This window comes from Hippichthys cyanospilos, chromosome 18 (genome assembly GCF_059441005.1).
Source record: "Hippichthys cyanospilos isolate Australia breed blue-spotted pipefish chromosome 18, RoL_Hcya_1.0, whole genome shotgun sequence".
Taxonomy (NCBI): Eukaryota; Metazoa; Chordata; class Actinopteri; order Syngnathiformes; family Syngnathidae; genus Hippichthys; species Hippichthys cyanospilos.
The window spans coordinates 4140765-4167924 of NC_142386.1; the positions used below are offsets into that span (position 1 = coordinate 4140765).

At 42.1% G+C, this 27160-nt stretch overlaps 4 protein-coding genes across 6 annotated transcripts; 1 reads left to right on the top strand and 3 right to left on the bottom strand.

Moving 5' to 3' along the window:
* Positions 1-599: 599 nt before the first annotated feature.
* slc25a1a (solute carrier family 25 member 1a) lies at positions 600-4400 on the top strand. The gene is made up of 9 exons (XM_088441164.1): positions 600-911; positions 1302-1409; positions 1472-1571; positions 1780-1918; positions 1999-2083; positions 2153-2257; positions 2664-2779; positions 2840-2913; positions 2990-4400. Exons 1-9 carry the CDS (start codon positions 722-724, stop codon positions 3102-3104), a joined length of 1032 nt encoding a protein of 343 aa, XP_088297290.1. The 5' UTR covers positions 600-721; the 3' UTR covers positions 3105-4400.
* Positions 3257-8162, bottom strand: nle1 (notchless homolog 1 (Drosophila)). Of its 2 annotated transcripts, none has more exons than XM_088441162.1 (13): positions 8105-8162; positions 7334-7501; positions 7038-7258; positions 6781-6860; positions 6617-6693; positions 6448-6545; positions 5945-6137; positions 5740-5875; positions 5522-5568; positions 5243-5445; positions 5009-5168; positions 4802-4872; positions 3257-4728 (listed from the first exon to the last, which is right to left on the bottom strand). In XM_088441162.1, exons 2-13 carry the CDS (start codon positions 7466-7468, stop codon positions 4716-4718), a joined length of 1434 nt encoding a protein of 477 aa, XP_088297288.1. In that variant the 5' UTR covers positions 7469-7501; positions 8105-8162; the 3' UTR covers positions 3257-4715. The 2 variants fall into 2 exon arrangements, with proteins under 2 accessions (XP_088297288.1, XP_088297289.1); XM_088441163.1 differs by having other exon boundaries at positions 7334-7512.
* A 357-nt stretch (positions 8163-8519) lies between these two features.
* Positions 8520-15618, bottom strand: inpp5kb (inositol polyphosphate-5-phosphatase Kb). 2 transcript variants are annotated; one of them, XM_088441754.1, is made up of 13 exons: positions 15440-15618; positions 14620-14671; positions 12709-12813; positions 11909-12017; positions 11718-11834; positions 11469-11644; positions 11129-11240; positions 10946-11055; positions 9880-10093; positions 9613-9750; positions 9453-9536; positions 9274-9378; positions 8520-9197 (listed from the first exon to the last, which is right to left on the bottom strand). In XM_088441754.1, the coding sequence occupies exons 2-13, from the start codon at positions 14661-14663 to the stop codon at positions 9129-9131; spliced, it is 1383 nt and encodes a 460-aa protein (XP_088297880.1). In that variant the 5' UTR covers positions 14664-14671; positions 15440-15618; the 3' UTR covers positions 8520-9128. The 2 variants fall into 2 exon arrangements, with proteins under 2 accessions (XP_088297880.1, XP_088297881.1); XM_088441755.1 differs by lacking the exons at positions 14620-14671; positions 15440-15618 and adding an exon at positions 13200-13528.
* Positions 15619-16386: 768 nt separating this feature from the next.
* Positions 16387-26930, bottom strand: LOC148408559 (phosphatidylinositol transfer protein alpha isoform-like). Its single transcript, XM_088440040.1, has 12 exons — positions 26540-26930; positions 24749-24779; positions 23358-23503; positions 22669-22760; positions 22244-22251; positions 22005-22079; positions 20709-20792; positions 20544-20621; positions 19285-19395; positions 19098-19220; positions 18944-19031; positions 16387-18537 (listed from the first exon to the last, which is right to left on the bottom strand). The coding sequence occupies exons 1-11, from the start codon at positions 26554-26556 to the stop codon at positions 18984-18986; spliced, it is 813 nt and encodes a 270-aa protein (XP_088296166.1). The 5' UTR covers positions 26557-26930; the 3' UTR covers positions 16387-18537; positions 18944-18983.
* Positions 26931-27160: the final 230 nt, after the last annotated feature.

Genomic DNA, 27160 nt, shown 5'->3' on the forward strand with positions numbered 1-27160 from the left:
GTTAAATGTCATTTTCTTTTCATTTCCGTTATTTTACTGCATTACCTGCTTTACTTTCATTTGAGGGATATGATCGAGTTATATACACCCATACTATTTAAGTGTAGACATTTAAATTACGTATTAATATATTAAATATGTTTCTAACAGGTATGATAAGTGTGCAGGCTTTCGAGAAAACAATGCAAATTTGTAAATGTATGTATAATTGTTTATATTTTAAAAACTCGTTATTACACTTAAATTAAAAATCACTATTTTCGTTAGGAGAAATACACTTGGAAGAATATTTGTTAGGCTTAGTTAAAAATAATGAAGAAAAAATGATTCTATTTATTTCTGAAATTGCTACAAAAATACACTCTTTCAGGTAAAAAAGGCTCAAGAAACAGTAAAGATTTGTGATAAGTTAAACGTATTCATATACATTTTAGTACACCTAGTGTGTGTATGTAAGTATATATATATATATAATTGTATTGTTCTTTGATATGTTCTACTATTGTTTGCTTATACATTTCGTTAAAAATCTGCATCCTCCTCCTCATTGGTCCAAACAGACGTCGTCAGATCACGTGACAAACCATCGCCCCCTTCAGCCAATGGCGCTGTCCGCTCAGCTGACCCACTGACTCGCATACTGATCGCGCATTGTTGGCTATAGCCACCTCGAAAGCCGTCGTGGTGTTGTTTATCGTTACAACCGAGCCTTCTCGCCGCCATGCCGCTCGAAAAGCTCTCTCTTCTGGGTGACGGCGGCGACGGCGACAGCCGGCGGCGGAGAGCTTGGCCTGGCGCGACGCTCTCACCTCCGCCGGCCCTGAAGCGCTCGTATGCGGCCAGGAGGAGTTTGGCGGCGGCGGCAGTGGGGGGTAGAAAGATAACGCACCCCGGAAAGGCTATCTTAGCAGGTCTGCTGTATCTTTCATTTTTTTCCTCCATTTTCTTTCCTATTACGCTTCACTGAGCCGATTGCAATGATTGCGGAGCTGCTTTGTGCACAAGCTGGCGCCTATTAAGGCGAATTGGGTCAAGCAGGAAATCCAGCAGTGATGCTCATGTACAATAGCGTTTACATCTATGCCAATGGTGAATTGCAATAAAAAATCCGATCACTTCTTCAACTGCATATTGACTGAGGAACCCGTGCCCTGTGATTATGAGGAATCATATCAATGAATCATGTTTTGCAAGGGTGTTGATTATTAATCATTTATGTATGAAAGGTCAGAATTTGCTAGTGAACTTTGCTCGCATATGATGCAAAATTGAAATTTGATTTGAATCTAATTTTCCATTAGGTGGGATTGCTGGCGGAATTGAGATTTGCATCACCTTCCCTACTGAGTATGTCAAGACGCAGCTGCAGCTGGACGAGCGAGCCAACCCGCCGCGCTACCGGGGCATCGGTAGGTCATATCAGGATGTTGCTTCCGGTCTGACCTTGTCTAAACGTCCCCGTTATTGACAGGTGACTGCGTGAAGCTGACGGTGCAGGATCACGGTCTGAGAGGCCTATACCGAGGGCTCAGCTCGCTGCTCTACGGCTCCATCCCAAAATCGGCAGTCAGGTTGGATTTGCGCTCCAAGCGGGACGGATTCCAAATATTTGTCGAGGGACCGACGGTCCTAATTTGGATGTCAAAGAAATCTCAGGGTGTCTCCCACCCCCAAAAGTTCAGCGGATGGACATTTACGTCAGCTGAACAAGGACCCCCAGCTCTCAATTCAGTCCGCTTTGACCCATGCGAATACTCACCGATTTCTTTCCCCCCGCAGATTCGGTACCTTCGAAATACTCAGCAACCCAATGCGAGATGCTACAGGCCGACTGGACAACACGCGGAGTCTTCTGTGTGGCTTGGGGGCGGGCATTACCGAGGCTATCGTAATCGTGTGTCCCATGGAGACGCTCAAAGTGGGTAGCCAAAGTGTGAAATAGGGGGACGCGTTTGTGACGAGGACAGTCGCAGGACTGTCGCCTGTCCCTCCCCGCAGGTGAAGCTGATTCACGACCAGTGCTCGATGAGGCCTCGCTACCGGGGCTTTTTTCACGGCGTTAGCGAGATCATCAGAGAGCAAGGTAGCACTTCCGTGGCAAGCCCGGATGACGGCTTTTAGACCGTGCCTCAATCTGGTGTCCCCACCTTAGGTGTCCGGGGGACCTACCAAGGTCTGACTGCGACCGTGCTCAAGCAGGGAACCAATCAGGCCATCCGATTCTACGTGATGAACGCGCTACGTAATTGGTACAAAGGTAAGAATTTTACGCATGTTTGTCTGATATCCCTCAATAGAACCGCAAAGGCTGGGAAATTCCCGCTTTACCTTTAGACCTCTTCAGAAAATGTAAAAGTATGTTTTGGTACCTAACTAACGATAGAGGACAAAGGCTGATGACTACCAAATCTCCAAATTATGACCAAGGACCTGTTAAAAGTCCTTCTACATGTTCATAAAAAGTAACGCGTGATCAGCCAGTGCTAGTCTGGTCCTTCTCAAGATACAACATCTTGCACCACAACAGTGTAAGTTTTTTTTCTGATAAAACAAACTGACTAAAGGGGTCTTCCACTGAACCAGGAGTCACCAAATTTGGTCGAAAGCTCAGAAACTTGCTCCTCCTCCTCATTTTTAAACCGTTCCTTTTGATGCCCCTAAAGGTGACGATCCCAGAAAGGAAATGCACCCGATTGTCACTGCCATGTTCGGAGCCACGGCGGGGGCCGCCAGCGTTTTTGGGAACACGCCTCTAGATGTGGTCAAGACAAGAATGCAGGTTGATTCGGACATTTTTTGACAACCATTTAAGGGGTCTCTGAAAACAGTGTTTTCGTAGGGTCTGGATGCCCATCGCTACAAGAACACAGCGGACTGCGCCTTCCAGATCCTCAAGCAGGAAGGACCGCAAGCGTGAGTCGCCTCCATTCTTTTGGCTAGCTATGAGCTTAAGGAACTAACATCTACCCGTTCCATCACGTCCCGAAAGGTTTTACAAGGGGACCGTTCCCCGACTGGGCCGCGTATGTCTGGATGTGGCCATCGTCTTCGTGATCTATGAGGAGGTGGTCAAGTTGCTCAACAACGTGTGGAAGACCCAGTAGGAGGACCATTGAGGGGTCTCCTAAAAGACTGCCAAAGCTTTCTGGAAACCACCAGACAATTCCACCTGTCGCTTCAGGAACATTTTCCAGCGCTAAGACGTGGTAACGGCACACTAATGGTTGAACAGCAACAAACAAAACCGTCCCAATACTCTGGTCCATATAGGGGTTTTATTTTTCATGACCATTTGTCGGATTTGTGTGAGCACTCTGTACGGAAGCTACAAATGAGTCTTTGGTAAAAAAAAAAAAAAGCTTCAGATCTCACACTGGCATTTCTGCATTGCCAAGTTGATTCATGCTGCTTTTCAGGGAGGAATTGTGAGTTATCCACATGTTAAGTCAGTTATCTTTCAATGCTAATTGGCACAAAGTTTACAAGCATATGTGAAGCCAAAACCGAGAAGCCAGCGCACGTCGTGTTAACATCTCACACTTGTCACATTTCTTCGATGCCTGACTTAAGTAACTTTATTTATTAATTTATTTACTGGGGGAGAGACGTGTCACCGATAAGCCAGATACTCAGTCCTCCCGTTTCATTTGTTGCCGCGCTACTCAGACTGTGGGGCCCGCAAAGCTAATTAGTGCATTTAGCTTTAACCTCTCACACTTGAGAACCTCTAACTCGATTCACGCACAGTTTTAAAAAAAGAAAATCTCTCTGATGTAGATGTAACATAGCGCACTTCTAGTCACCGGCGAGTTGATTCTCATTTATTTGGTTAGCCACACGCTAAAACCATCAGTCCTGTTCGATGCTAATTATTGTGTTACTCGGATGCGCCGTTTCCAAAGAAGCTTGTGAGCACATGTAGTTTTAAGGCTGACTTAGACTGTTTCATGTTGCATTTCGAGACCAGTTTGATGACTATTTTTAGCCTTCATCATGAAATTCAACATGCCGATTCATTGCTGCCTGCAGCTGCAATTATGAGTGTTTTCTTAACATTCTCTTCTTTTATATAATGTTAACTAAATGGTTTTATATTCTGATGACCCTCATTTACGTCATGTCGAAATTCATGTTTACATGAAGGAACTGAGGAGTCGGTGGGCTCGATCCCGCACGTGAGAGGCTTAGCGAGGAAATACGAGTATTTAAAACCACTCTGCCTAGCACATATGAAGCCTTCGGTCCCATTTTTGTTCGCCAAAGTCAAAATGTGATCCCCTCCCTTTCCATAGCATTGCTCCGATTTTCGTGTGTACTCTGCAATTGTTTTGACTGTTAAAAATTTGATTCAGGAACTAGAGGTTTTTATGATGTAATAAACATCGACGTCTCAAATGAAAGCTATTTGGTATACTTATTTACGAGAGAGTGTTATGGGGGCCGGGTGGTGCGAGTTCATTACAGTTTTGAGGAAATTTGCAGGTTGAGGCTTAGATGATGAAGAGAAAAAAAAAAAAAGTGTGTGGGGTGAGTTGTAAGCAATCTCACCTGTCACCCACACATATCACCCAATGCAACTTCTTCATGTTCTGACTTTGCAAGTGTCACTGAGTTGCCATGACAATGCTTTTTCAACACAAAACAGACTTAGCACCTTCTACCCTCGGCTGTCAAATCACTTGACGGGAAGGGATTGTAGATCGCGGCCTTCAGAGCTACCTTCTCCATCTGTGAAAACACCCAAAAAATAAGTGAGCATGGTTGAGTTGAATAACAAATGCCTGACGGTAGCTTTCCATACATTCTGAGACATTTGTCTTTGCCGCCGCTGGCCACTCGTTGACCGTCTGGACTCCAGTCCACAGCAAAGACCTGTTTGAAGGCAAACAACCAATTAAAAAAAGCAGATGTGGCGACCTATGTTTTTTGTTTTTTTTTAAATAAAATTTAAAAAAAAAATCTGAGCATTTGCTGGAACTTCCCTCCCTCTTCATGGCAGTTCCCTCACCTCATCAGCGTGTCCGGGCAGATCCATGTTGAGCTTCCCGCTCTTGACATCCCACACTTTGAGCGTGCTGTCGCTGCTGCCGCTCACCAACAGCCGGCTGTCTGCAGACCACGCCACCTGATACACGGAACCCACGTGACCCCGGAGGGACGTTAAGTACCTGAGGGCGACACGGTGCCAAAATGTTAGCTTACTGGACAGAGTCACGGAGTTGTTAACGGCAGTACGACTTACTTCCCAGTCCGACCATCCCAAATTTTGATGGACTTGTCGAAGGAGGCCGAGGCCAGGAGGCGGGTGTCCGGGGAGAAGAGAACCTCGTTGACCAGGGCGCTGTGGCCTGTCATCCGGGCGAGAGGCTTCTTCTCCTCAGCGGGATTCCATAGGAACAACGTGAAGTCGTCCGAGCCAGACACCAAACGCTCTGGGTGGGAACCCTATGGGACACAAGTGTTTTTTTTTTTTTTAATATATACAGACTTAAAACTAGATAAAATAAAAAAAAAAACATACCCGAACAGTCTTATATCTCTGCAAGGCTCTTTCTTTTAGTTCTTCCACTATAAGGAGAAAACTATGTTAGGATTCATATTTTTTCATAGTCAAAATAAAGTGAACAACTCCAATGTGAACTACCCGCCCCTAACCTTAATGCAATTTCAAGATTGTATCACACCATGCTTTTTAAGATGCAACCCAGGGGCAGAAAACGCCTTACATGTTTTTCTTACATGATCCTGTGAGGTCCTGCGGGTTGACGGTGGCGTTGGCCGGTTCAAAGGCACCGGTCCTTAACACGTAGTCGGTACTGAGAGCCAGCGTGTTGACCCAGTGGGCGTGGCCCTGCAGCGTCCTGCATTGGACACCCTAAAAGATAGCAAATGGAGTCTTGCTCACGGAAGCATTTTGCCCTTAATGCCCAGCAGAGGAACTCACGTCTTTGGCCCGCCACACTTTGACGGTCCTATCCTGTGACGACGTGTACAGCAATCCGTCACCACCCCACTTGACGCAAGTGACCGACTGCGTGTGACCTGTCAAGATCTTATCACAGCGGCCGAGCACCACGTCCCAGATGCGCACCGAGCCATCTTTTGAGCTGCTCGCCAGGAAGCGACACTCGGGATTACTGGGGAAAACAAGACGGACGGTTAATTGAGGTACATGTACAAACAACTGAAAACAACTGGCTATCTTTTAGTTTCCTATTTCTTTATTTAAAAAACACTTTAGGTTTAAGGCAGATTTAGGTAGAACCTTCAAAAGTGTATCGATGGATCACATCTAAGGTGGCACTAAGAATAACAGATCATTTTTAAAGCTGGTTTAAGGACTATGCGCCAATTTTAAAGATAATAAAGCTCATGGTGAATGAAATTTAAGCTCTGCCTCAATGCTTCATTCCAAAGATTGGACCAATCGGGCGCACCGACACTTACAGATGAAGAGGTTCCCAACAAAGCCATGTGATCCACTTGGTGTGTCCAGTTAGGGTCTTCCCCACTTGTGAGCCTGTCACTGGATTCCACAGAAATATCTACAAAAGAAATGTAAAATATACACGTGCAACAAGGTGTACGCATGCATGTGAGTATGTTTTGCAGTCACCTGACTGTTTTTGCAACCTGAAGCAAGCTTTTTGCCATCAGGTGACCAGGCAATGCTTAGAACCCAATGTGAGTGTCCTAATTCCAATAAAACACAATCCAGTACAAATTAGCTGGCTATGCTAAGGTTTTAGTTTATATTAGTGCAAACAGCAGCGAGCATACCTTTGGCGGTATGATGCGGCGTCTCGGTCATCAGGTCCCAAAAGCGCACCGTTGTGTCACCAGAACCGCTGGCCAAATATCTGAAAACAGAAAGATACAGTTAGCAGTGATATGGTTCAGTACAAAATCCATTAACATGGAGTGGGATGCACGCAAGAAATGTTTGAATTTCAAATGTATAAAAAAATCAAAAATCACATATACTATAAGTCAAAGCATTGCTGTACAAAAGAACGAGGCCTACTCCTGCCACTTACTTGCCAGTGGGACTGAAAGCGGTGGAGATGACGGCTTCGGTGTGCCCAAGCAGCGAGCTGGTGCAGCGGGTGACGGCTCGCACTCGGAAAATGGCCAGGGGCTGGTACATCACCGGCAGTACGTGCTCCGTTTCCCATGCCAGCTCTTTAACGCAGGCGCTGAGGGTGGACACGATTTCTGTGTCACCACGGGCGAAGAATGCCAGGGGGACTGCCTCCTCCTGGAATGCATCGGGAAGACATGTCGTATGAAGCATTGTCATTTATGTGTAAATGCAGCTTCTGGTCGTATGTACCTTCTGCAGCAGCGCATTGCAGACTAGCTGTAGTTTCTCATGATTGATGTCAATAGGAACATCGAAAGGGGAGCCCAGAATCTCCCCCTTCTCATCCTGGAACTGGATCAGGAGCCGCTCCACCACCTCGCTCATCTTCAGACACCTTTTGACGGTCCTCTAATTGGCCTAAAAGGCGGCTCGAGGAAATGGCAGGATGGATGAATTAATATTTGCTTTTCAGTGTTCCCTCTTGGATTTTACTTTATCACTCCCAATGCAAAAAAAACAAAACAAAAACAAATATTTGAAAAGCAGGTGTCCCCAGAAACATTTACTTCAGCTACCACAGTAACAAGTAACAATTATGTGAAACACACTTCTGTATTTAGAGTATGTTTTGATGTTATTTACTAACGTTGGACTACGGAAGCCGGATATGGAAAAAAAATCTTATGAAAACCAAAACGTTCCCACAATAAGTTACCACGTTTTGTATAAAATGATTATTTAGCGTGCTTACATGAACACAGCACGGTCCTAAATGTCCGGTCCTTCAATTGCGTTTAACGCGATACTGGGTGACTGAATAGCAAAACTTCGAATTGTGTGCTGTAGCGCTAGCCCGTCAAGCTAGCTTGTGTAGCTAGCTGTAAGCTACTACAGTGTTTTTACCCATCTAAATCATCGAAACGACACTTATGGTGACACTTACGTGAGCAAAAACAGCCCACACATATCAGTCGGCTCTGGAATTAAGAAACTCTAACGTATAATTTCGCTAGAACTTACCTTTAACTGGGAAGCTATGTGCAATGTCAACACGTGCGTACGTCGAGTCCGCCCCGCCCCCAAAGGCTGATGGGAATACGGAAGTACTCCCTATGTGGCTAATTTCGTAGTAATATTTCTGTAAAATCCGAATCTACATCAAGGACTACATACATGACGGGGAAAACCCCGTATGAACAAATTTTAATATTTGCTGTTACTCCCATCTATTTTGTAACGTTGAATGTTACAAACATTTGTGCTGATAATAAAAATAAATACCATCCAATCCATCCAGTTGTACTTGATCATTTTGGCTCAGAATAATCTGCAAACTAGTTAAATACAAATATCTTTCTTTTTCTGGAGTAATATTGCTAAGGTTTTCATGATTTCTTACACCATATTTTTATTAAGAAAAAAAAGCAACAATTGGTGCACATTTCAACAGGTTTATTAAAACAGGAAGTCAAAAGAACATTTATAATATGATTTCCAGCATTTGTGATGCAAAGTTTTTTTTTTCCACATTACCATCCATCGCCTGTGTCCAGACTGTAGACACACAAGAATGTAAAAGTACTTCTTTTTCATCCTATTCAGTTGGCCTGTTAACACTTTAATCATGCACATACTTAAACTTTCCAACACTTAACAGCCATATACAGTAAATTGACATACAGTAATAGTCATTCTCATTCAATAGCTACGCCCCAAAATGTCTAAAACAAATAAGGCTTAATTGATTTTATTCATTTAAAAATTAACGTCAAGTTATTCAAAACATAATCACAATTCTCCAGCATTCAGTGCCAAAAGCGAACCGATAAATCCAAATAAATGTGTCACTAACTTATTCATTGCCCGTTTCTAAATTATTGTTGGCGGCTAAATGCGAACTATCCTTTCCAACAGATTACATCAGCTCGTCATTATCTTTTCATTTCTTTAAAGGCTTTTAAAAATGTCTTGCATCCTCCAGTCTTTCTTATTTGTGAACTCACATAATAAGACCCCCGACATCAATCTTCTTCTTCTTCTTATTTTATTGGGTGAGCCCGTTGATGTTCTCCGGCACGAGACCCTCCATGACGGCACGTTTTGACTCCAAGATCTGTAAGATTGAACGAAAGAAAACTTAGAATTAAAAACACATTCTATATAAAATAAAAAAAATGAGCTGCATTCACCTGGAAGCTGGCGCTGAGGCCAATGATGCTTTGCATGTTTGTGCTGTAATAGCCCAGTACAAACTGTCCGCCCAGCAGTGGGATGTCATCCTTATCCACAGAGATCTTGCGACCAAAAACAAATTCTTCTTCAAACAAAGAAAACATACACATATCAGAAGAAGATGCTATTGCATCACCTGTATGACTTCGTCAATCTCTGGCAATTCGTCTTCTCGAACCCACACGAAAGTCTCGTAGTCACTTGAGCTCTTGAAACCGACCTGTGAGTCAAGAACACGGCATCCATTGATCATTACCTTTTTCAAGCAATTTATTTATTTTTCCTCCGGGACGCACCTTGTAGAGGCCGATCCAGTCCCACGTCGAGGACAGGAAGTCCTCCTGGACGGTGTAGTTGAAGAGAGCGTCCTGGTCAGCGCTCCAGACGCCTTCGGGCGACACGTGAACCAACGGCGTATCAAAGTGTTTCCTCAGCTGTGAGTGCACCCGCGGGAAACAAATGAAAAACAAACGAGAATCAACCTTTTGCCGAGCCACGCCCCCAAGTAGACAGGCCAATCACAGCTCAGGTCCTTACTGAAGGTGCTTTACGCGGTCTCTCACCTCCAGGCTGAAGCTGGCCATGACAGGCTTATGGTCACTAACGCCGTAACTCATGTCGCTGGTGTATTTATCCTGGTTGACCACCAGGGGGTACTCATCCAGGCTGTCGTCCGTGGCTGTCGACAGCTTGTCATCGTCGTCGTCCGATGGCGAGTTTTTGGGTTTGACACGCCACAGGATACGGTCGGTCCACGCAGGCTTCCTTTTCTTGCCGCTAGGTGATGCAAGACAAGATCAAAGTCCGTCGTTAGCTAAAAAGCTAACCTTACGCAACTGGCTTGAAACCGAGCTTGAACCTGTATATTAAGATATTCCGTCATTGGCATAATCATGTGAGTCCCTCAAGAATAATCTGAAACTTTTTGTCTGTAAAATACTAATATGATGTTGTTAGCATTTTATTCACAATGCTAGCATTATGGTACTAACGGCCTTGTTACTATCTGCAATAACAACAGGATTTTAATTAGGATGTTAATGGTTTATTGCCTACTATTGTCTACTTTATTATTTGCTCTATTGTGTGGAATGTAAGTCTGCTCAGAGAAGTAAGAATTTCATTGTGTAGTGTTACCATGCATATGACGATAAAAACTCTTGAATCTTGAAAATAATTACTTAGCAGTATGCTGACAATACATCTGTGTGTGTGTGTGTGTGTTTGTGTGAGTCTATTCCTGAGCCAATCAGCAAACACTTTGGAATTCCACCCAAGGTATTAAGCATCGGTGTTCAATTGATCTCTCAGTCAGGGAGATTTTCCAGCCTTCAGTATTTAATTTGGTCTCCAGTTTGTAAGGTTTTTGAGGTTGCCATGGAGACACCCACCTGGGCGGGTATACTAGACGGACAGAGAACAGTGCCCAGGTGAGGGAGATGAGCAGGAAGAGGAGGGTGGTGCTGCAGCGCTGCGGGGGTCTGAGCCTATACATGGTTAGAGGCAGCGCTGCAGTGCTAACGCTAATAGACACATGCACACGCACACACGCACGCACACACAAACGGCCTATCATCTATGGACGTCCTGCATGTCAATGGCATTTGTGTGCGCATGTGTGTTTGTTACCCAAGGTCGTAAGCGTCGGAGTTCCTGCTGAACTTGTAGGTGGGCTTGAAATTCAAGGGTCCTTCCTCAAATTCCTGCAGGAAGGCCTCTTTTTTCTTCATAGTGAGCAGCTGCACAACAGGGAGTACATCAGCACTCGTGTGTAGGTGTGCGCATGAATGTATACGTGCGTGTGTGTACCACCTGGTCCTTGCCCCAAAGTAGGTTGAGACGTCCGCCATTGATGGACGAACGCAAGAAGTGCAGGCCATGGTCGGCGATGCGGAAATTCAAGTCTCCGAACCAGAACACTAGCCTGTGTTGGCAAGGATAAGGATGAGATATTATATATCATTAGATTTTATACACACACACACTAATACATACATATATATATATATATATATATATATATATATATATATATATATATATATATATATATATATATATATATATATATATATATATATATATATATTGACAATTCTATGGACTCTCGCGCCTTGGTGGAGGTTTTTTTTTGGGGGGGTTGTTGACTGACTTGTGATCCAGCACTCGGCGTGCGTCATCGGCGTCGAATTCCTGCGTTTCCAAGATGTGCTCAAACTCGTCAACGCGCTGCAAGGCGTGGCTCATGTGCGCCGCCAGGTGGCAGTTGAGGAAGCACACCTTGTGGCCGTAAAAGGAGAAGCGCACTGACACCGCCCCTTTGTTACCCTTAAACAAACATTTTTAATAATGAATTTGGATTCAAATGAATTCAATTCAAATTGTAAGAGCAATATAATACCCAGTAGCCAAAGATCCCGGTGCGGGTGTACGTGCTGTGGATATCTCGTATGTAAGGCAGGTGAGACTGTTTGGCAAACACCAACAGCAGCAAACCCTGCATCCTCACTGACACCACCTGCATGGACGCACAGGGAATTACACGTCAGGACTAAAACGCAAAAAAAAAAAGTCTCAATTTTTATTCCTCACCTTGACGAAGCCTCGTGGAGCAAGCGTGTCCATAAAAACGTGACTCCACGAGTCTTCGACGATCAAGTCCGAGATGAAGCGGACCGGTGTGGCGCATACTTCCTGAAGCCTGACACACAACGGCACATTGGTGACTTAAATGTCTTCCTATACTATATCTGGTGTCAAATTAGTTTTGAGTTCGTTCCTTTAATTTTTCATGTTTACGTCGCAATTGATTTCAAATAAATACAGAAATAGGTTTAAGCTTTGCATCGTTTTCCCGTTAATTTTCTATATCAGTTTCCTTCATATTTGGTGTTAATTCAGAGTCACATTGGTTATACAGAGTTTACATGACATATGGTGTCAAATCAGTTTGATGTTTGTCTTCAATTGTTACATCAGTTCGCCCATTCATTTTCCAAACCTTTAAATGTTATATGCATCTGGTATAACGTTTTTTTACGTGCTTTTTTTCACGGGAGTGAATTTTCCGCATCTTTTTACATTGTCATCTTCCGATGATGAGTTTTAGTTTCATGTTTGTTTCATTTTTTATTTCTGACATCTAGCGCTCCATTAATTTGCTAGTTGTAAATCGTTTTTACTTGAGTTCCTAAAACGTCTTACGTCTTTCCAAGTCATTTCCACGTTAGTTTGTCGTCAGATTTCATTTCATTTCTCAACTTTCTTGTTTCTTTTTTTTTTGCATGTTCTTCATATTCCATTCATATCCATTTCAATGAAATGTTTTGGTTTTTATTTTCCCAAAGCGCTTTGCGATGAGTTCAGATCTTGATTTCAGGTTAGTTTCTCACCCGATAACGTAGAGATCGGTGGGCGGTTGGACGTCGAGCTGCAACAGGGAGGTGACGTCATCAGGAGGTTCCGCTGTAGCAACGTTCCACGTCACCATGTGCAGCCTGTCATCACAATTAATATTCACAAATGAAATATGCTTTGTTATATGTGATTTGTTGACCTTGTTTCACCTAATAATTGAGTTACTCCCCATTTCCCAGAACTGTTCACATCTGTTTACATTGCATCTTTTTGCAAAATAGTTTTGTTTTGTTTTGCCTGGTTTTACACTGGTTTTAAACCTGTTTACATCAATTTTGCATTTTCCCATCACTACTTTTCACATGAATTAGGTTTTATGTTTTTTGATACTCACCACTACAGTCCAAAGACAGTTTAGAGTCAACGCGATATTTTTTCAACCGCTTAGTTATTATTGTGGTGTTGATTTTAATATTTGGATCCAAAATGCAAGTGCAGAGACAAAGCGGCCTTGGCAGAAGTCCACCTGAAGGCGTGGGTGGGCGGCGCAAAGCGCGAGCATAGCTGGAAGGCATCGTCCAGCGTGCGCGACATCTCCTCGCTGGCCTCGTCCTCCGAGCTCATGTCGTCGATGCGGCTCAGGAGCTGAGCAAGCCTCTGGCGTAGAAGCATCCTGGACGAAGACGTGGACGATGTAGACGCGCCGCTCCCGACGCTGTCCGAGCGCTGCCGCACCCGGCCCGACAGGAAGTCCATCTCAGGTGGATAAACTAACTTCCTGTTGTCCTCGAAGGTCCGCTGGGAAAGAAGCGTCGTGATGTGTCCTTGGCGAACTTCCGTCCATAATAAAAGCGGCGGTGTGGCATTGGATTTGGGGAAGGAGATTTATGTGAGGAATGTGGAGGCTGGTGTAAATAAGCGGGTTAACTGTGAGGCCGCCATTCCGCAATCTCGGCCCGCCGACTAATGAGCGGACAATGGCATTAGGCTTCTTTTGGCCGTGTTCCACTTTTTCACTCATGTGGGTGATAGGTCAACTCACATGCCGACATTCTTATCAAGTACTGTACAAGTGCTTTTCTTTTCACAACCGTTTCAAATGCTTTTACATCTGTTTACATTGCATTTGGTCTCAAATCTGCATGACATCTGGTTTCACTTTTCACTCACCGTTTTCATGTCATTTTACATCAGTTTTAAATCTGGTCAACTTTTTTTTAGGTTCCTTTTAAGGGTTTTTATGTCAGTTTGTCATTCATTTTCACATCCGGTTTCTAATCTGTTCACATTGCATCAGGCTTCAAATGTAGTGAACTTACATAACATTTTGTTTCAAATCTCGTTGACATTGTTACCTTGCTTTATGCACTCTCACATCTGGTTATTAATTTACATCTCGTTTCACATCTGTTTGACAACCGTTTTATCAACGCGCTTGTCACTTTGTCGGTTCTTTTTGGACGAAGTAGTGCTTGAAGTCCCTACCGCAAGAAGTCCTTAGTTCAAATAGGACTCCCGGTGTTGCCTGTTGTTGACTCGTCACCTATCTCTCCACGTCATTCTAAATCAGATTCCCGTTTTTAATTTATTGCATGGCAACCAATTCTTATTCATATTCATGTTTTTTAGGGTTTTTATGAAAAGCTTTTACATCTTCTCCTCCATCATTTTTGTATTTACACAATATATATACACTTGAACCTATTACACATGAATAGATACAAGAAATTGAATTGTGTTTTTTCTAAATAGATGGAGCTAAGAATCTGGCATTGCCGCAAGCAAGTCACATGCAGAGACTTAAGCGGCGCGTTTGTAAGTGGATCAAAAAGTTGAAGAATGGGAGTTTTATTGCGCAAACCCATCCTAAAGCTTCTTATAACACTTAGTGCAATGTGTGTTCCTTAAGTCAAGAACAAGAAGAGAACAAAAAACGATGAACTCACCTGCACTTGTCTCTTCCTCCGCTTGGGAATCTTGCAGCACTCATATCGTCCTCTGTGCAAACGCACACACACACAACGCTATTAAATCTCCATGCCAGTCACCATGGCAACAGTCAAAACTGTACGTCATCTGTGAGTGTCACGCTGAATAAAGCAAAACCCAGTGGGCAGTGAAATCACTTGAACAGTAGCACAATAGTATATTTTTAAATGTAGTACACCGGGTTTTAGTTTTGGTCTCCAATTATTATGAATTGCGGCTTGGTGGATGAGTGGTTAGCACGTTCGCCTCAGTTAAGGGACCCGAGTTCGAATCCAGCAGGCTTTCTGTGTGAAGTTTGCATGTTCTCCCCGAGCCCGTGTGGGTTCTCTCCAGGCACTCCAAAAAAATGCATGGCAGGTGTATAAGACATACTAAATTGTCTTTAGGTGTGATTGAGTGCATGAATGGTCGTTCGTCTCTGTGTGCTATGCGATTGGCTGGCAAGCAGTTCAGGGTGTCCCCCGCTTCCTGCCCCAAGTCAGCTGGGATAGGCACCAGCAACCCTTGTGAAGATAAGCGGCTATAGAAAATGGATGGTTAAGCATTGTTTTTTTTTTTTTAATCACAGGGTTAAGCTCATTGAACATAATCGGAACAAAAACAAACTTTCTCTGTATTTCACAGAAGTATTTCAAATAAGCTGCGGTTCGGACTAAGCTTGTCGACACTGGCAGCTTGTTTTCGCTCCAGAGGACCTTGCCAAGACAAAAAAATTCCCAAAATAACTGAGATTTTTTTTTCTATCACAATGAAAACTTCCAAGTGTGTTTTGGGTACCTGTGTCTTGGGTGGTGGAGTGCTGAGGTGTTCGGAAGAAGCTGCAGACTCCTTGCGCGCAGATGACAAAGATCTCCAAGGAGGAGTCCAGATTCTGGATCGGCTTTCCTGCTGAAGCTCCCGTCGTTGGAGCTGTGGACTCGTTGTTTTTGCCGCCCCTGCTTACAAACAACAACGTGGACCTGCTGCTGCCCCACTTAAAGGTGGGATCAAGCTTATGATGCATGAGAAGCATTATGTCATCCATGAATGGACACATTTGTTGAGTCGACATGACACATGCAGTTTGACGGCAAACTTTGATGATTTTCCACGCAAAATGAACACATTTTGGCCTCCAACTATGTTTTAATTGGTAAATTTGGTGGACATGTGATAAAGGCATGAAAAAAGTCCAATTGGTTTGAAATGACCATTTTAGGGTCATTTCTAGTGATCTAGTTTTGTTTGACAGTGATTTTACTTAATATATCAATACAATATCCAATTTATTCATAAATTGTTTGATGAAATTGGACTGACTGGCTAATGACTGTAGCTTGCATGCTAATGACCTGTGACTCCAAATCCATGTTTGAAAATCATTATTATAAATTATAAATCGGTCTGTCATGTTTTTTAAGAGATTGACTGCCACATAACCACAATAATAAATAAAATAAAAATCTTTAAATGTAATTCATTCATCTTTATTTTGTTATAGTATTCCACTTGGGCCACATGTTTGATGCCCCTGTTCTACATGATTAAACGTATGTAAAAGAGATATTTTCAGCCTCGTTTGGGGTCATGAACTTGTCACAAAATGTCACGGTAAGCAGGATTTGATGTAATCTTTGCCGACTAAAGCCTGATTAATTTTGCCGTGTTCAATGTGTGTGTGTGTGTATGAGAGATACATATTTGCACATTCATATTCATCCAGGTTAAAAAAGCAGTGATAAATATTTTGTTGTTGTTGTGTTTTATTAATTTCGTCAATTCACGTTTCCAACAATTTGTGTTATTGGAAGATTAAGATGACAACAGAAAAAGGCACAAATCCACAAGAAAAGATCAAGAAAAAAAGCAAGGGTCACGCTAACACACAAGTGAGAGTCGAAGGAGCTAAAAACACTTTTTTTTTTTTGGTCTTATTGTTCCTTTTCTGGCCTTGGAATTTGAATTAAATGTTAATTCTCAGTTGGCGTTAGTAATTTCCCTCAGCAACGTTCAGCTCGGAATGACAACATCACTACGACAACATTTAAAACGATAGATTTTTTTTGTTTGTTTTTTCGATGCAGTCCTTGTGCAGGGAGTACAGTACGATACTTTATGGAAGCCTGACTTGGAAGTTCAGAGAGTTGACAGCAAAAATGTGCTGATTTCTTACCTTAATTATCTTGTCTAATTATGTGTTCAAATATCTTCAAGGGTTCTTGACATATTGCACAAAAAAATTGAAATCAATAAGTCTTTCTGGCTCTGATATTTTGTACAAACAAAAAACAGTCACATCACTGAACACAACACACTCACACAGGCTCGTATGCTCATGCACACACAGCAAAAACAACAGGACACAGTTCGGGCTGAAAAAAAAAAAAAATCCCCCAAAACATAAAAAATAGAGTTCTGAATTTTTTTTTTTGTCGACATGGCAGTTATTGCTATTGCTGGATAAGCTCGTTTATCCACTGGAAGGTGACATGCTAAAGCCGCGTTCCCAAGCCGAGCTGTTCAGTTCGCGCATTTTCAAACTGTACCGACAGTATCGTGACACGGCGGTATAGTGACAACATCTACATTACGTCACAATTTTTTTTTTACAGACATTATTACATTCAATAATGCATTTGAGTCCGATGCTATATATAGCGGATATGCTAGCAATATGCTTCTCGCTGTAAATCACTTAATTTTAATATTTGAATGAAATTTCAGCTACAATTTGATATTTTTTATGCCTATAATTTATTACATGACACGTTGCAATACTACTGCTGCCGCACCGTTAGCGTCTAGCTTTAGCCGAGTTCGGTGATCCACCATTTTGGTGCCAAAAAGTGCTCAAAAATAGAAAACGTCTTTGGTACCCCTTTCAGTATTTGGCAATATAAAATGAGCTGTATTTCAATTGACAGTTGCTGTGTTGACCACATTTTTCCCATTAATTATTTAGCACACAGGTGTCAAACTCAAGGCTCGGGGGCCAGATCAGGCCCGCCACATCATTTCATTTGGCCCTCGGAATGATAATTATGACTTGAAGTCTCTGGCTAAAATACAAATTTTTCAAGTTGTCTTCAACTTTTACCTTTGGGATCAATACTTTTGAACAGTTTTTAGCGGACTCGTTTATTAATTGTGGACCCCAAAATTAATGGGGTCTTATATTATGGGGAATTACGGTAATCTTCACGACCTTTGCTGTCGCATACCCAACTATGGAAACGCGGCTTTAAGACTTGAATTACTTGGTTTATGGAAAGTATGCCTATTTAATTCCCATGCTAACTGAATGCTAATTGAATCATTTGGACAGACTTGCAAGATCACACCCACGCACACAAAGGCAACACAGACACACGCAATGCCACAAAGCAGCAGAATGTTACCAGGGCAAAACAAAACAAAACCCTAAAAACAACTTGGAACGACAAACAACAAGCTAACGACGCAAAAGGAAAGCAAAAATGTAATGAAAAAAAAAAAACACGTGCAGCTGGTGGGGAAAAAAAAGTCCACAAACAGCAAAAAAAATCATTTAAAAAACCCTGTTGATATATTATATTCATATTTATATGTACAGTATATAAATACTGCATCACTCCCCACCCGACGGCATAGTGTATATTTATGTACAACATCGGAATAGCTTGAGTAAATCCTATATGGCAGAGAGAAATAACTCTCTGGGGTTTTGGGAATGAATCTATGAAGAAATGGCTCTACTGATTTTCTATCAAATGCCTCAGGAACGTAGACCAGAGACGAGGGGTTTACTGGGTCCGGTTTCCTGAAAACTAGCGAGGGAATTTGGAGGGCATGGCTGGATGTCACGTTGGTTGAAATGGGAGGAGGACGTGAATCCGCTGGTGTCTCGGTATTCGGGTCTGAAAGACAGAAAGAAGAAATTTAGAGTGGGAGGGCTGTAAACACGGAAACTAGTGTGTTGTTCAGTTCACGTCGTCACTGCCCCGTGAGCCGGAGGTGTCATGTGATTAAATCGGCCTATGGTAACACAGCTTGGAATAAACTGAAATTAGATCAATTACTCAAAAACGCCTGAAGAGGGAGGCAAAACAACGCAAACACTAGCCAACTCTTACAGGCCGTGACAAGTTCATTATTTCGGGTGCGGCTCATCAATTAATCCTCGGACCGTGCCATTGAACCGGCGGTTGGGGACCTCTGCTCTAGATGACAAGAATGCATTTCTGAACTTGTCCACAAGGTGGCACTAAAGCATAATTTCACCCGTTTTCTCAAGGGTGCCTCTCTACTGAACTGATAACTCACCTGATGAGCAGCAGCATTCACAGTCTTGGGGGGACCAGAATCAGTCCTCTAGCGCCACCATGCCTTTCACGGGGTCCTTCACTCGCATCTACAAGAGAAGCCACACCCATCAACCGCATTCCACTTCCTCAAGACCCTTCCCGTCCGTCCTTACCTCGTCCAGTTCCTTACGCGTCTCCTCCTCCATGCGGCGGATATCCTCCATGTTCAATTCGATCCACTTGTCGATCCAGCAGAACAACTGGCGGTGGAAGTTGGTGAACAGGCGCTTCTCTTGCTGCGGATGCATAGAAATGAAAGCGAGTCACTGCGTCGGGCGACTCGAAACCGCCAGGACGAACCTTTTGGATAAAGCTTTCCACTTTGTTCTGCAGGCCCCACCACTTGAACTTGACCGTGACCAACTTGTAGGCACACATGTGTGGGCAGTCTTTCTTGTTGGGGAGCTCCTTCTGCGGGAACAAGTATGGAGGAATATCCTGCATTAAATATCACTCTCTATTTTTCTCTGTTTTGATTTTTTTAGGCAGAAAATGTCTTAGCCTTGAATGAATTGTCACTGCGGTTGGCTACGGCCAACTAGCAATACAATATTCAGTGCTCTCGTCTCCCAGACGCATCATTTTGATGGGGACGCATACATTCAAATCAACGTGCTTCCCTTGGACCTGTCGTTTTTTTGACATCAATATGTGAATCGTGGTCCAGCTACTCTTTTACTCAACAAAACTCGACGACTTACGTACAATTTTCCCTATCATCAAGTTGTGGGCCAAATTTTTCAACCATTCAAATTTATTTCACAGAAAAATTGCGCATGGGACCTATAAAAAAGGGCTACTTTTAGGCCTAAAACAGTGTAAACTCTGTAAATTTTTTTTTTTATCCGTCACAAGTCAAATAATACACAATTAGGAGACAATGAGACAGAAAGTAAAGACGCGAAAACGCTTCAGAAGATCGAGAACAGGAACAAAACATGCATCATGAAACTAATTTTTAAAAAATACTTAAAGTAAAAAATGTACTTTTCTATCAAATTGGACTAAGTTATATCAGTGGTAGCGAGATGAAGAAGATGATGACGGATGCTAAGTTCATTCAAATTTAACACATTTTTACGATGACATTTGTAATCTGCTGTTGGTTTTTGCTCACGTATTGAACTCCAAACATTTCTGTTGGGACCCACAATTTTTTAGTATTGCGTGTGTGGACCCAACGGTTTTCAACTGAATTAATTGTGGCCTATGTTGACTGTTGCCAGGTACGAAGTAACCATACGACATAACTTCTAAATTATGCATGTCCTGCATCGGTTTACTTACCAATTTCCACCGCAGCCTCTTCAGTCAGCAAAAAATTTAGACCTCTGATAGTTGTTTGGTAGTATGAAAGTATGCATTATAACTTCCTAATTACAGTCCACAAATTCATGTTCACATAAAGAATTGTGGGCTAATTAAAATATATTACACCCCAATTGCTTCAGAACATACATTTAATTTCGAGTATTGGATTTTTGTTTTCCAGTTCCAAAAGACAAATCAAGCCAGCAAACTCGCTGGTTCTCAAATAGAAGAATTAGCAAATAAATTACCCGCCAGTCAGGCCCTAGAGGTCCTCGTCCCGTCTTCACTGACTTGTACCTGCAGGGATCCTCCTCTGGCTTGTAATCCTGCAGAAAAAAAGGAAATAACATATTACATACATATGGCGTTCTTCAAAAAAAATACATCAGTGGTCTCAAAATAACTCTGCACACCTTGGGTTCGACTTGGCTTCTGTCGGCGATGTCTATATAGACTACATCAACCTTCTTCCAGGTTTCCGCATCCAAACCGTGCACCTAAGAAAAGACAAAGATATAAGGGGAGTTCTGACTAGAGTTAGAATGGATTCAACCATAGATGTCAAGAGGAAAATCTGTTCCCAATAAAATCATGGTAGTATATGTTAATATAACTTTAAAACAACAACTTCAGCTTTATTATTCTTTTTTTTAAATACTGTCCAAAAGAGTACTGTACATGCACAGCACCTATATTAATCATAAAACATTAACGTTAGTATTCATCATAAAACATTTCACGTTTTTGATGTATTGAAAAAAAATGACGTTAATTTTTCAACTTTATATTACAAAATCATCTCAGATTCTGGCCCGCGGTCCATATGTTTGACACCACTGAATTGTCCCTTATATTAAGTGTCTTTCATGAGTGCTGAAACTAAGATAAAGAATCCTAAAGTGTATTTTGTATTAGCTTTCATTGCGTCAAATTGAGAATGTACACTGTAAAAATAGATGGGTCAAAAATAACCTAAATATTGGTCAAAAAAGGGCTCACTCAAGATTTGGGTCAATTCGACCCAATTTTTTTGCTTGTTTTTTTAAAAAAAAAAAAAACACAACCCAGAAAGTTCGGTGGAATTTCTAACATATGACACATAAAACATTGGGTCCCAAAAAATCCAAATATGGATCAAAAAGGGCCCACTCTGTATTCGACCCAATTTATTTGTTTGTTTAAAAAAACAACGGAATTTTTTTAGATCGCCTGGAATAAAAAGACCCATTTTGGGTGGGTTTATCTTGCATAAAACAACCCAGAAAGTTGGGTGGAAATTCTAACAAATCACAAATAAAACATAGGGTCAAAATTAACCCAAACATGGGTCAAAAAACGGTCCACTCAGTATTTGGGTCAATTTGACTCAAAGTTTTTGCTTGTTTAAAAAACAAAAATAAAAAAACAAAAGAATCATTTTGTGGTGTTATTTTATGGGATTTCTAACCAAATTTTTACAGTCTAGAATTGCTTTCCTGTTCAAATCACACGTAAAAACATTGGGTCGCGGCTCATAGACATACTACATCACAGATTCTATTTCCTAGAGAAGAATCCTTTAGTGTTGTCGAATCCCGTGAAAAGGCGTCACACAACGAGAACCAGCAGAAGGGATTGTTATAGTATAGAATATTTCCCGCATTAGCTTTGTTCAAATAAGTAAAAGCAATTTGGGATAACAAGGACGCTCATGACAAGTTCATGATTACGTTATCCTGGCGTCCCATGTCAGGTTTGTGCCAGGTCTCGATCTTGATCAGGAAGTTCTCCTTCATGTATTCATTCTGTCGTGGGAGGAGAAACAGCATTGGAGATGACAGTGAAGAATCGGATGAACCCGCGCACACACATAGACACGTCGCCTGAATACGCCGCCGATCAAATTTCTCTTGTCGGCGTCCACGCTCTTTTTAAGTGTGCATTTTCACAATATCTGGATTGTACTTACGGTGATAACTACGTATCCAGGTGGGAGGAAGCAAGCCAAGACGAAGACAGAAACAAAAAACAAGAGATGATTTACTGATTTGATACAAAGTTGACAATACGCAGAATGTTTGTCTTGCGTATTCATGCGAGCGTGTGTGAGGATCAGGTGATTGCATGCCTCGTCTTTCTTGCTGGACACTCAGTAAATTATTCAGGCCCTCCATCGGGGTGCCACAGAAGCAAGAGGCCAAGCTGGCATTAAACGCAATGTATTCCACTGTATGTTCAAATGTCAAATATACAGGAATATTATGACATTATACTGTACCACATCATTAGCATTAGCCTGGAGTCAGCAGGAGCAAAATGCCGTTATCTTACGACAAAAGTACTGCTGTGAAAAATGATATTGCGTTTTGTACAGTATACAAGTGTGTGTGTTACCTGTGCGACAGTAGGGATAAGCGTTCCAGGCTTTTTCGTGGATGTTGAGGGCCGAAGCCGGGGCTAACATTCTGACGAAGGACGGCACTTTACTGCAGGAAGAGAGAGAATCGGCACACGGAAGTCAAACTGTCAGGAGTCGAGTTATTGCGGCAATATCACCTTACCTTAATATATATATTAATTTCCCGCAAAGGATGGATAAAGTATCTATCTATCTATCTATCTATCTATCTATCTATCTATCTATCTATCTATCTATCTATCTATCTATCTATCTATCTATCTATCTATCTACCTAGCTAGCTAGCTAGCTAGCTAGCTAGCTATTTAATCGTAGCTAGCTATACATCTGTATGTCTGCCTATCTAATATATTCTAAATCAGACGGTTGCTCTTGTAAATCTTTTCCTAGTGGGAAACAGCAGACTTTCAGTGTCTTGGATTACAAGTTGGCAGCTAACAAATCTAGGACAGGCTTGTCAAATTGATCCCAAATTACAAAAAAAGCTAAATGGCAGGTTTTTGAGTATGGATTCATGGACTTCCGGTGATAGATAGACTGACCAAATTTTATGTGGCTTAAGTGAAAATGCCCTCGGGGTAGAATTTTCAAAAACCTCATTCTGAGTGTATACATATTTTTTTTAACAGGCGTTAGTGTTTCAAAAGTATTTGCATGTTCTTACCTCTGCAAGTGGTAGATTTTGTGCGTGTACTGCCCCTTCTCGCCATCTTTCTCGTAGGGCTCGTTTTTTAGCACCTCCACGCCTTCGCCACCTCCCGTCTCATTCTTGCTGGCCTCGGCCACAGAGTACAGCTGGCCCACTTGGTACTGCCAACGAAAGAAAACTCCAACGTGTTATTTCTTGCAGAATGTTGGGTTTTTTTTTTTTTTTTTTTTTGATTGACTGTTTTCTTTCTCAAATGCTTATTTCCCCGGTACCTCCCATCCGCCATCTTGCTGATCCATGTGACTGTTAGAATTGCAAAACAATGGTTGCCTTTCTTTCTTAATCACATCTAATCCACTGTGCGTGTAACCTCGGTACAAATCTGGACGACACGGCTCGGCGAAGTCTTGAGATAATAACAGGCGCGGACTGAATTTGCACGTTTACGCAGTGCATTCACGTCGTTTGATACGCGCCGATGACAGTCGCGGGCATTCAATATGAATTTTACACTTAAGACATTGTAGCCTTTATTGTCTTTTTAACCCCCACCGTACAAAGTATACTCTGCCTAGCAACAAGAATGTATCATAACCCTTGTGGGATTATGTTACACATTATGGAACTTTTTTTTTTTATAAAAGAATCATTGGGAAAAAACTCAAGGGAGCTGAAATTTCCAGCAGACGATTAAAACATGTAAAATTTCAAAATGCACTGAATAATTCGACTGCTTGAAGGAAAAAAAAAAAATCATAAAATATCTTTGCCTTTAAAAACATTTACAACATTCAGAAAAAAATGCAATGTGTCTAGTTCTCAAAGCGTGTGCAAAGGGTTAAACGCATGAAAGTGAACTAGGAATTAGACAGCTTCATGAGCCAGTGTGAAAAGGAGTAAATATCTGCGCTATTAAATTTGGATCCAGCTTTCATTTTATATTTACTACGGAGTAAAGCCACCTTTCACGCCACGGGCAAATGACTGCACCTCTGCGAATTCTGCCCTAGCAACAAGAAGAAGGAAAAAGGTGACCAAGAGAAATAAATCTTGTTGAGTGAAAATATCACTCGGCAGTAAAGCCACGGGCGCTGAAAGTTAACCGAACGGAAATAAAAGCCAAATGCTTTCAAAGGGAGGCCCGGTAGAGTATTTGTGGCACTTGCTGCCCTCAGGGAAAACGTCTACATCACACATTTGTGTATGACTGGTCTGACTAAATGTGAAGGTCAAGGACGGTGGAGACGCATCTTGGGAGTTCTTTAGGCTCTTCTGAGCTTAGCGTTGCATCAGCACAACGGGAGTGACATTTATGAGCTAACACCGCCCCCTCAAAAAACAAACAAACAAACAAAAAAAAAACACTTCACTGTTTTGTGTGCAATATATTCAAAATTTAAATGTACCTCTTCCACGGAGATAGGAAGAATCACCCGACTGTGGGACAGAAAACAGGACAGCCATTAATTAAAAAAAAAAAAAAAACATTTAATGGAACAATGTTTTATTTTAAAGAGAAAAAATGGTTCTCTGGACCATTTTGATGTGATGGTAGTATCACAATTTACCCATGCTTTAATTCTTACTGATTGAGTTTACCTCATTTTTCTTTAAATGTAATTTAATTTTAATACATTTTTTTAAATGTATTTTTAATTTTTGTTTAAAATTTTAGTATGACTTTAATTTTTATTGTAATTTCATTTATATTTTAATTCATCCTGCCTCATCGACACTGCCAACAAACATCCACCCGGTCAACTTTGTGTCTGAATGGGACAGTCTCAAACTTTAGACGGCATCAGGCTGTACCAAGTTGCGGCTTTAATTCTTACTTATTGAGCTAGCTGTTGACAAGATGTGCACTTGACCAACCCGATTGCTCTACGTGTTCTTGAGCGTCTCAACTAGTCTGCATCTTGATGTAAGTTTTAAACATGCTACCAAGCTAAGCTAACATAAATCCTGAAATATCCACTTGGGAAATCATTAGACCTTCACTGTCCTCATTTGCGATTACTGGTTCGAGGCTTTAATTCTTACTGATAGACCTGTACTGGTGTACACCAAACTTTGCGATCACTCTCTATTCTGTTTTGACACATTTTGTCTTGAATTTTTACCGACTAACTTTGCTGTTGACATGATGTATTCCGAATGATTCGGGTCACCTTATATTCAGTTTGATGATACATTCAGGATTTAATTCTTACTGATTGAGCCATCTAACACAAAGTATAAAAGGAGCCACATGATAAATGGGGTTCAATCTGTGACCTTGACAAATTTGACAGGCCCAAACTACAAGGAACATTACGTTGTCCTATAGTTTTAATGCTAACAGTGGTACTAAAATATGCAGCGTATAACCAATTTGGCATAATCCTTCCTTCGCTGTTTGCTAATCTGCGGCTCGACCCCAAACTGGGACAGCTGCTGCATGTAGGACCATTCAAAACAACACTCACTATAATAACTGCAGTTGAAAAAACAAAAATCAAAGCGTCAATATCGTGATTTTTTTTTTTTTTTTATTTCTGACTCTGACATCTATTAAGGGCTCTGTCGTTAATCCCACACTAGATCTGGATTATTTTAACAGGTGTGAGCATGTCATCTTCCAGCATTGACAACATTTAATGCTTTTTAATTCACACCCAGGCGCAAGCAAGACTCTCCCTAATGGCTGCATGTCATCACTCCTTTTTTTCCCTCAGTGGTGGTGGCAATTTATTGATTAAATCCACGTGACCACGTGATTAAAAAAATAAGAGGCTGGGTATAGGTGTGAGCAAATGGCCGTGCCTTTGCTGCTAGCAGGCCTCAGCTACCAACAATCATTTTGATCATCTTGAAACAAAAGCTCTCTTTAAAAAAAAAATTAAAAATGCTTTCTGGCTGCACATATTATTTCAAAGTGAGGGATTTCACCTTCACCAAGCTTCCGTCAAGAACATGGAGGAGGATGGCGTGGAAAAGCAAAGAGATGGGTCAATTACACATTCCTTACGTTTTGCGATATGTGCAGAACGTGAAGGGCACAGCAGCCATGCCCGAGCCGGATGCTGCACGTGAGGATGATGATGATGATGCAACATCCTTCATCATCTCCCGCGCTTCATGCGGTGGAAATATGACATCCCCCTCCCCTCCTTTTCATCCTCCACACAATGTCGCACGCTCTCACGCTTACTTACAATTCTTTGATGAGCATCTTCGGGCGAGTGGATGTGTCAAGGCTAAAAAAGAAAAAAAAAAAATGAGCGTCGATGCCTGGTTGCTCCGCTTCCTCTTATTCACTTATGTCATTCTAGCTGCACAAGCGGCAGACGGGCTGTTGCCGTGCGCGATGACTTCCTTCCTGCGCGCGGCCTGCTGCTGCAAGAGGGGGACGCCGTGCATGGGAGGGGGGAGGGGGGTGACAGCGGGCGAGTCCATTTAGGACATTAAGAGGGGGTTGGAATAAAACTGCAGTAATTGAGTGCTATGTTGAGCCACTAGCTTCCAAAACGCACGCCAGGAATTATGAATTCGTATTAATTATGGTGGAAGTCGCATGACCTCGGTGAGCGGCCCTTTAAGGATCCTGCGTTGGCGTCATTGCAGCTTGTCTGACGTCACTGGTGTGGCAGCGTCATAACGAAGCCCGCCTATCCGGCCGCAGCGCCGGGTGACGACATTGTGACGGCTCTCGTGAGAACTCCATGCGTTATGATCACGCGCTGCTTCAAAAACGAGAAAAAACGGTTTCAAATGATGAGAATATTCATATAAGCAAACTAATATTGATAGATAAAAGTAACAATTGACAATTGGAT